The sequence below is a fragment of the Pangasianodon hypophthalmus genome, chromosome 2 (genome assembly GCF_027358585.1).
Source record: "Pangasianodon hypophthalmus isolate fPanHyp1 chromosome 2, fPanHyp1.pri, whole genome shotgun sequence".
NCBI lineage: Eukaryota > Metazoa > Chordata > Actinopteri > Siluriformes > Pangasiidae > Pangasianodon > Pangasianodon hypophthalmus.
In genome coordinates this window covers 29,713,234-29,722,932 of record NC_069711.1, presented here as the reverse complement: position 1 = coordinate 29,722,932, position 9,699 = coordinate 29,713,234, and the positions used below count along the sequence as shown (strand labels likewise).

The 9,699-nt window shown below is 38.3% G+C and overlaps 1 protein-coding gene across 1 annotated transcript; it reads right to left on the bottom strand.

Annotated features, from left to right (window-relative positions):
- Positions 1-4,212: 4,212 nt before the first annotated feature.
- On the bottom strand, positions 4,213-8,098 carry LOC113538310 (3-mercaptopyruvate sulfurtransferase). Its single transcript, XM_026933277.3, has 2 exons — positions 7,252-8,098; positions 4,213-5,926 (listed from the first exon to the last, which is right to left on the bottom strand). Exons 1-2 carry the CDS (start codon positions 7,835-7,837, stop codon positions 5,628-5,630), a joined length of 885 nt encoding a protein of 294 aa, XP_026789078.3. The 5' UTR covers positions 7,838-8,098; the 3' UTR covers positions 4,213-5,627.
- Between the last annotated feature and the right edge of the window lie 1,601 nt (positions 8,099-9,699).

Here is a 9,699-nt window from a genome sequence, read left to right as displayed (position 1 = left end):
GAAAAGAATTTCACTATGCTATAATGTATATGTGAGGCTAAAATAAAGGCTTCTTCTTCTTCTTCATCTAGGTGACAACAGATAGTGCAATTATAAATACGTCCCTTCTATAACTGTGCACTACATGGTCAAATAGTGCAACTGGGTAACCAGGAAATTCATTACAGTTTTCACATGAAGTCTGTTTTGTTGAACTTATCCACTGTTCACTGATGGAGACTTGAGTGCAAAACAGTTTGTGACAATTTCAGTCCTAAAGCAGTTGTAGTCCTAAGCCATCAGAACATAACTGTTCATATGAATTGTGGTCTAAAGCCATCTCCATTGTTTATAAGTGGTACCATCCTCAGTAATCTCAATGATCTTCAAGCTGTCCATGTGGGTCCATCCTCAGCAGCAGCAAGTGATTCCAATTGATGAGAAGTCCAACCAGAAGCAGGGTATCAGGATGGATCAGGCAGGTCCAGTAGCAGTAGTAGGAGTAGCATGTGTAGCTCAATAAAAAGAGAGACAGAGTGAGAGGGAGAGAGAGGGAGAGATTATTAGGTATGCTTATTGTCCCGTAATGGTTAAGGGCAATGTACTTTGCGTGCAGAGTGCAAGCAGGGACTCTGGCAAGACTAGCTATGACAGCATAACTAAAAGGGAGAGCCAGAAGGTAACACAGATATGAGGGTGCTCTGGGACATAAAGTGGCCAGCCACTCCACCGTCAACAAACCTGAGTGAACTTATGAGAGTGGGGGGCAACAGCATCCAAACATCCCAGTTCACCACAACACTCTATGCCCATGAACCCGCCAGATCTGCTTTACCTGAGACAAAATTATTCACAAAAGTCTTGACTACACAAATATGTTTTCAGCCTAGACTTAAACACTGAGACTGTATCTGAGTCCTGAACACTAATTGGAAGGCTGTTCCATAACTGTGGAGCTTTGTAAGAGAAAGCTCTAACCCCTGCTATGGCATTCACTATTCGAGGCACCAACAAATAGCCTTCACCTTTTGAAGTAGGCATGGCGGATCATAAAAGACCGAAAGTTAGCTGCGAGACCATTGGTGTGGTGCGAGACCATTCATTGCTTTATAGGTCAAAAGTAATATTTTATAATCAATGCGAAATTTGATTGGGAGCCAATGCAGTGTGGATAAGATGGGCTGATGCGGTCATATCTTCTGGATCTAGTAAGAACTCTGGCTGCTGTGTTCTGGACTAACGGGAGGTTGTTTATGTACCTACTGGAACATCCAGACAGTAAGGCATTACAATAATCCACATTATATTTCTTATCTTAGCAATATTTCTGAGATGAAAGAAGGCTATCCTAGTAATATTATCTACATATGCTTCAAATGAAAGACTGGAGTCAGTAATCAAACCAAGGTCTTTTACTGCTGCACATGATGAAACAGAAAGGCCAGAGTTAATATGTAATCAGAAGGCTTACTTCTAGCTGCATGTGGTCCTAGTACAAGTATTTCTATCTTGTCAGAATTAAGTAGAAGGAAGTTAATAAGCATCCAGTGTCTAAGGTCCATTACACATTCCTCAACTTTATTAAGCTGGTGTCTGTCATCTGGCTTTGCTGAAACATACAACTGTGTGTCATCAGCACAACAGTGGAAGCTAATACCATGTTTACGAATAATTTTGTCCAGAGGTAGCATATATAAAGAAAAGAGCAGTGCGCCTAAAACAGAACCTTGCAGAACACCAAGCTTTACCTTAGTACGTGTAGAGAAGTTACCATTTATATCTACAAACTGACAATGATCAGTCAAATAAGACCTGAGCCAGGAGAGGGACGTTCCCTTAATGCCAACAACATTTTCTAGTCTATCAATGAGAATAGCATGATCAATGGTATCAAAAGCTGCACTATGGTCAAGCAACACAAGCAAGGAGACACAACCCTGATCAGAGGCCAGTAGTAGGTCATTTACCACTTTAACCAGTGCTGTCTCTGTGCTACGATGTAGCGTAAATCTGACTGATACATTTCATGAATGTTATTCTTGTGTAGGTATAAGCATAGCTGCTGTGCTACAACCTTTTCTAAGATCTTGGAGACAAAGGGGAAGGTCTGATATTGGCCTATAGTTGGACAATTGACAGGGGTCGAGGTCAGGTTTTTTAATCACTACTTAAACTGATTACTCTTATTATTCAGTAGTTGAGAAATATTGGTTTGTCTTAAATTAATATATTAAGGCCACAAGTGAATATTTCAAGGCCACAAATTATTATGTGGCCTTATAATTATTATTATTATTATTATTATTATTATTATTAGTAGTAGTAGTAGTAGTAGTAGTAGTATTATAGACCAATTATTATGTTGTGGCTATGAGATGCTATGACAAGGTCATGGCCATGAATAGTGTAACTTGACGTAATATTTTGTTGAGCTGAGGTGACTCCAATATGTTATTCCAGGATTGAAGTAAAGGATAATATTAACAGTCATTTTTATGCTTAAGTTCCTGTGGCCAAAATGGTCTAATTCAATTAACTTCTTTGTGTCTTGTTGCCACAAGTTAAGTATTTCATGGCCTCCAGTTAGATCTTGAGAAACTTAACTCATGGCCACAAGAAGTTTAACTTGTGACCTCAATACTCATTGTCACACCTTATTAAAAAAATAACCTCCACCTCAGCGGCTCTGATGTTACCTTCACTTCACTAGCTGAATCTGATCACAGATTTGCTAAATTCATTTTTCATCAAATTTCATTTAAATTATAAGCTTACAACAGGCTGGACCAGTCACATCAGTATTACAGGACGACTATAGAACCTGTGTGCTAAGCTTCCTAGCTAGCTCAGTTAGCTAGTGGTTAGCAAAACAGCTGTGATTTCTGATTGCTATGTTATGTTTGGACAGGTTGTGCCACTGTTATATAAATAGCTGAGAATATGACAATGCAAATTGACTCTTTAATACTGAAACCCCATTTGGGTCAAACTGTGAAAAAAAAATGAAACTATGAAATGAAATGAAATCATTAGGGTGTTTCCAGTTTGCATATTTATAGATCTATTTTTATGAGGGTAAAAGTGTACAGATGCTCCTAGGCCACTTTAGTAGGTTTTTTGGGGTTAATACTGTATGTGAAACAATGTTAAACTGCTACCCCCTAGTGGAGCAATTGGTTACTGTAACTTTGGTGGAGAGGCCAGTCATACCCATTAAGACGTACAATCTATTGTTTGTTAATCAGGAACACGATTGAATTGTGATGGTGTGTGATAGTACTTTGCAGAAGATTACAAAATGTAAATTATCTTTTTAATCACTAAATCAATCACTAAATATGGTAGCGTGAGCAGTGCGCATCCTGACCCAACATTGCAAACCAATCCTTAATTTTTTATTAACTTATTTATTTTTTATATATAGTAATCGCAATATAATGGAAATGTTTAAGGTATACTGAAGTCTTATTTTTTCAGTATATATAGTTCGTATTGAGTAAAACTCATTAGGGTTCTTGGCTCGCTGATAAGATCTTTGACACTATTAAAATTAACTAATATTAACCACAAATAGTTTTTAATATTGCTAATACACTGTTGCAAACCTTCTGTTTTAGTACTTTAGTTTGAATTGCATTTGTGAACTCATGAGCAAGTGGAATTTAGCTTGTATTTATCAGGGGGTTAACTACCAACCCAGTACTTTTGTTTATTAAACCAAAATTATATAGGATGTTTGAAATATTACATTAATAAATTAAGGCATTTTCTTTGAAAGAGAGAATATTTTTGAATATAAATTTAATGATTTACTATAACAAAAAGAAAGCAAAATTTACAGGTTTGGAGGTTGCATCATTTCTGTAGCTAGTGTCTCTTAAAGGCAATGTGATACCCACTGTTATCATTGTCACACTATATGGAAATACTGTATACTCAGTAAGAAGGCATGGCATTTAAGGAATTTTCATGTCACGCCAACAGACATTTAGAAAGTGTTTGATATGGGAAGCTTGGTTTGAAATTTCAATGCCAAATGGCATTACAGAGAAAGGCTTGCAGTTTTGTAGTAGGTGGAGGTAGTGTGAAATAAAAGAAGAAATCTGAAAAAAAAAATCAAGACTTAATGAACTAAGTCTCTCATTAAGTGTAGGGGTCTTAAATTATTCTACACAAGAAAAGGCATGTTTAGTGAATTTTATCTCTGTATAAGAAATAAAAACACTACTACAGTTTCTTAGAAATGGATTTCATTCAACTTGGAAGTACCATATAATTTATTAATTTAATTATCAATTAATGCAGCTCAAGAGTGTATAGTTACCTTAATTATTTAAGAACAAAGATAGTAGTGATTTAATCACACAACAAGTGATGAATAATCAAATAAAAAAAGAGAGAGAAAGAGAGATAAGGACAGATTAAGTACGAGTGAACTCTGATTCTTCAGCTCCAGTTTGAAGGTCATTCAGGCAACGGGACGTCTACATTCTGAGACCTTTGGATATGTTACAGTACTGTTTTAAACACACTTTAGCAGCCTCCCCTCACTTCCCCCCTTCTTCAGCAGCAGAACTTACTCAGGAGGTTTTGTGATATGGTTTCCTTTTCAGGAAAGTACAAAAGGCATGTAAACAGCAGCTATATATTCTTAATAGCAGTGTTAAAACTGGGCTTAATGTAGCCAGCTACTCCAACTGTACAAGCTTCATTATTTCATTACTTTCTCCCACTGGCCAATTGGAAAGCTAGCTTATTGGAATGCTAGTTTATTGTAACGTTAGGTAGCTAGCTAATTAACTCACTAGTACATAGTATCTAGTTTAGCATCCTGTCTAGTTAGAAGGACAATATTCATAGCAAGATCATACAGTTTGCCACAGAAATTGTTGTTTTTGATACTAAGTGTGAGCGTATGCCAAAAAAACAAACATACCCATTCCCCATTATACCCTTCTTCCATTATGTTATAGCCTCTTCCCTTTATATTGTAGCATGGCTAATTTGGATGAGGAAAGTCAACAAGGGCATAGTAAAACCAGTAATATACACTCCAGGTGGTTCTGTACAGCTAGACAGATTACTGGAAATCTAGCTAATTGGAATGCTAGTTCAATGTAATGCTAACCAGTTAGCAAACTAATTATCCAGTACATTATCTAGTTTAGCATCCTATCTAGTTAGAAAAACAATATCCAAAACAAGATGATACAAAATGCCACAAAAGTTGTTGTTTTTGGTCACAAAAAAAAAAATTTGCTCCCCGTTATACCCTCCTCCTCTGAGGTAAATTGTGTGAGAAACATCAACAAGAGCATCTTAAAACCAGTATAAACACAGGATTCTTCTGTAGTCCTAGACAGATTGCTGGAAATACAGATAATACTGCTAGCTTGTTGTAATGCTAGCTAGTTAGCAAACTAACTAGCCGGTACACTATCTAGGTTAGCATCCTATCTTGTTAGAAAGACAATATTCAAAGTGAGAACATTGTTGTTTTTGCTCCCATGGGTACAGGTATGCCAAGAATTGGGTCTTTAAAGTTATTTCAGCTTCCAGAGCTCTCAAGTTACATTTTGAGTTTATGTTAAAAAAGAGAGTTAGTGAGGTTTTTGTGCGCTGCCATCTTGCTCTCCATTTCCCATTAGTCACCGGTGTTTTCCTCGTCCCTCTGAGATGACGTCCTCAGGGGCTGCACGTGTGTAAAACTCAGACCAGCCGCCGTCATATATGCTCACGTTCGGCTGGCCACAGACATGGGCTGCCAGGGCGACATGGCACGCCGTCACTGCTGAGCCGCACGTGACACAGAGTGGGTGCTGCAGATCAACACCAGCCTGCTGAAACAGCGCCCTCAGCTGCTCCGGAGGAAGAAACAGGCCCGAGGATGCCAACAGTGATGTAAAAGGTATGCTGATGGAACCAGGGATGTGGCCAGGTTCAGTGTCTGACACACACAAACACACATACACACAAAGCAAAAGGTAAGAGATGATGTCACCATTTACAGTAATGTCCAAAGTTATTAGATGAGTAATAACTTTAGATTTCATCAACTGTCAAACTAATAGATTTTTAATATTTAAAAAAATTTTATTTTGTTATTGTACAGAAATCTGTATCGTTATTAACTAAAAAAATCTCTGCTTCAGAGTAATTTGGAAAAAATCTGGAAAGCCGAAGCTAATCAGCATTCTCATAGGTTTACCCCATACAACCCCCAGACCGCACGTATGCATTCTATGTTCAGACAACTGACGCAAGCACCACAAGCAGATCAACAGTGTGCAATAAAAGATATTTATCATTAACTCTCTGTCTGATAAGGCTATTGTTGCTTAGTTCAGCAAAACTGTGCAGTTACACTGATTATGGAGATCCACGAAAGATCAGAAGTCCACGTTTGATGTGACCCAACAGAAGTTTTTTGCCTGTTTAATTGCTTGTTTGCTCAGGGGCCTTAATGTGGAGCCAAGATTTTTATTAAATAATGGGCCATAGTGAGTAGTAGATATGCATCATGAGCTATCACAATATGAGCCAATATACAGGGCTGGACAATTTATTGACTGAAAGTAAGCAATATATCATGCTGGACATTCCGTTATAGGAAAATGGTCAATGTTTGGGCGGTGTGATGGAGCCCAGCACGAAGCAGAATTATTGTTACCACCCTGAAGTAGATTATTTTTCCTTTTTTTCCTTTTCTGTTGCTGTTTCTGATCTTTTTAATAAGTTAATAAGACAAATTGCATCTTGTCATGTTACTGTGAAACTGCAAACCTGCCATGTTGGAAATCTTCAAGTTACTGTTTTACCTCTGAGTGCTGACACTGGAGACTCCTTTCAAGAAGGCTAAATAAACGTTTCATTACAGAAAACTTTACCATATCAACAGTTACACATGTTTTTTTTTTACATGTATGTGCAAGAAACTATAGAAATGATGAGTGCATTAATTGAAATCTTGAAGCTGAACTACTCTCTTAACTGTGCTGTTATAGAAAATAAATCAACATAAATCCGATTTGACCAATCAGAATATATTATATTATATATATATATATATATATATATATATATATATATATATATATATATATATATACACACACACACACACACACACACACACAATATTATTTCCTTGCAATGCAGATATCAAACAAACAGAAACTAGCACTAGTGTAGGCTGCACGTGCATTGTGCAGGACAGTTTTGCACAACAGACACAGTCAGTAATATACATGTATGTCACACACACACACTTACTGTCTCTGGGCTCAGGATCTCTTCCTCTAAATCTCCCCGCAGGTCGCGCGTCCACCAGCTGAAACTCTTTGGTGTCGATATTGCCCAAAATGTCCTCGTACGTTTTCACCCACGACCGGTTAAGCGTGGCCCGGTAGTCCGCGGGCTCCGGCTTCTCGCGCTCCTCCGTCACCGGGTATCCTTCCTGCATCCAGCGCTTCAAGCCTCCGTCCAGCACGGACACAGCGCCGTGACCGAACACGCGGAACATCCACCAGACCCGCGGGGCGGAAAACGCGCCCTGCTCGCTCGCGTCGTACACCACCACGTGCGCGTCGTTGGAAACCCCAAGGCGCGAGACGTACTCCGCGAAGGCGCCGGCCGGCGGGAGCATGTGATCCAGCGGCGAGGTCCGATCACTGCAGCGGTCCAGGTCGAAATACGCCGCTCCGGGTATGTGGCGCTTCTTGAAGTCGCTCGCGGAGTTGCGCTTAAGTTTCGGTAAGTACCAGGACGCGTCCAGGAGCCGCACACTGGCGCCCGCGCGCGTCTTCATGGCCTCGGACAGCCACCTGGCTGAGACCAGCGCCTTGGTCTGGAGAGACATTGCGGAGAGGAAAGATGCGAAATTCCACGAGCACTAAACCGAAAGCTCATATAAATCCAGGTGACGGATGATTCACGAATGAATCGGTTCGTTTTGGAGCGACTCTTTTAAAGGGACGAATCGATCAAATCGATTTTTTGCTGTTCTGATAGGTTTATTCGCGTGCATAATATTTAAGGCTGTAATCCTTTAAGAAACAGTTGAAGTGTTAGAATTAGTATTAGCTTGTATTAGTAGGCTATTAAACATGTTACAAAAAATGTATCATAAAATATACGACTTCATCCTGCTTTATTATGCAAATATATGCCATGCAACGTGGATTATCCAAGGGAAAGGGGCGTGGCCAATAACGCCCTCTATATTTGCATATTAAAATTGAAAGACTGGCTATGCAACGTGGTTTACCAGACGAAGGAGGCGGAGTCAATCACGTCTTAATATGCAAATACGGGCCGTGCAACAATTGCTTACCAGTAGAAGGGGCGTGGTCAGTGCTATTTTAATATTCATATACCGGCCATGTAGCAAACAATGGTTTACCAGTGGAAGGGGCGGAGCCAATCCTGTTTTTAATATTCAAATACTGGCCATGCAATTGGTTTACAAGTGGAAGGGGCGGAGCCAATCCTGTTTTATTATGCAAATACTGGCCATGCAACGTGGTTTACTGGTGGAAGAGGTCAAAGTACAGTCCAGGCCCTCTGTATTCAATCTTCTCATCAGCACAGTGTATGCAAATAGCTACTCAGTACAGATAAAAATGTTACAATCAGATCTGACATCATCATCATTGTCCTCTTTTCACTTAAATAAAAGAGATGATTGTGTCAATAGTTTCAGCTGCAAGTCAAATCACAGGCTTATATTAATGCACTCATACTATCTAATACATTATTGTGTCTACAGAAGCAACTTACACAGTGACGTGTACAGCAGGCGCTCCACGTAAACTGATTATAAACATGTAATGTGTAATTGGTGAGATGGTGAAATTTTCTGTGAGGACACTTTTATTTAGCATTTTTGGAAGTCATATTAGGTATTTTAGATAAAAGATATTTTTATTGTTAGTGTATTGTTTTGTATCTTTATTGTGTGTATATTCATTATTCTTGTAATTCTTAGTATTCCACAGAGATATATGTAGATAGTTTATGCTTTGCTGTGAGATGTTTTGAAATGACATGTTTATGAATTACATATTTTAGAAAAGAGCAAATAGTTTATTACATTGATAGAAACACTTAAATAAGAGTTAGGAGTTTTGCTGTTATCAATACTATATACAAATTTTTTTCATAACACAATGTTGTTTTTGTTGAAATAAATTTATACTGTTTTTGAATTTGCTGTATTTTCTTGTTTAAATTTGTATAATAATAATAATAATAATAATAATAATAATAATAATAATAATATATCCCCTAAATGGTTCTCTGGGTCCATTTCAATTAGCTCTTCAAAATGGTTCTATATAGAACCATGAACCTATTCTATGTAGAACCATTTTGGGGTTCCATATATGAACCAAGTGATAGAACCAATTTTGGTTCTACATAGAGAGCATGGCATGTCAGTCAGTTAACATCACAGAGGAGGGACTGGTCAGGAACAGCTTCAGCCAAGTGCAGATTAAATAGTTGGCTGATTTTAAGTCTGTAGCCTGTTATACGTTATTTAACATCAAAGTTACAAAGGTTAATGAGTCTCAATGGAGCCATAAAATATTTATTATTTATTCGTTGTGTTAACTATTTGGTATTTTATTTTAAGTAAGTTACTATCAGTAATAACAAAGCCAGTCTGCAGCACTCCACTGGTTCCTATGTGGAATCTTCCGCCACGGTTGTGGTTTCTAG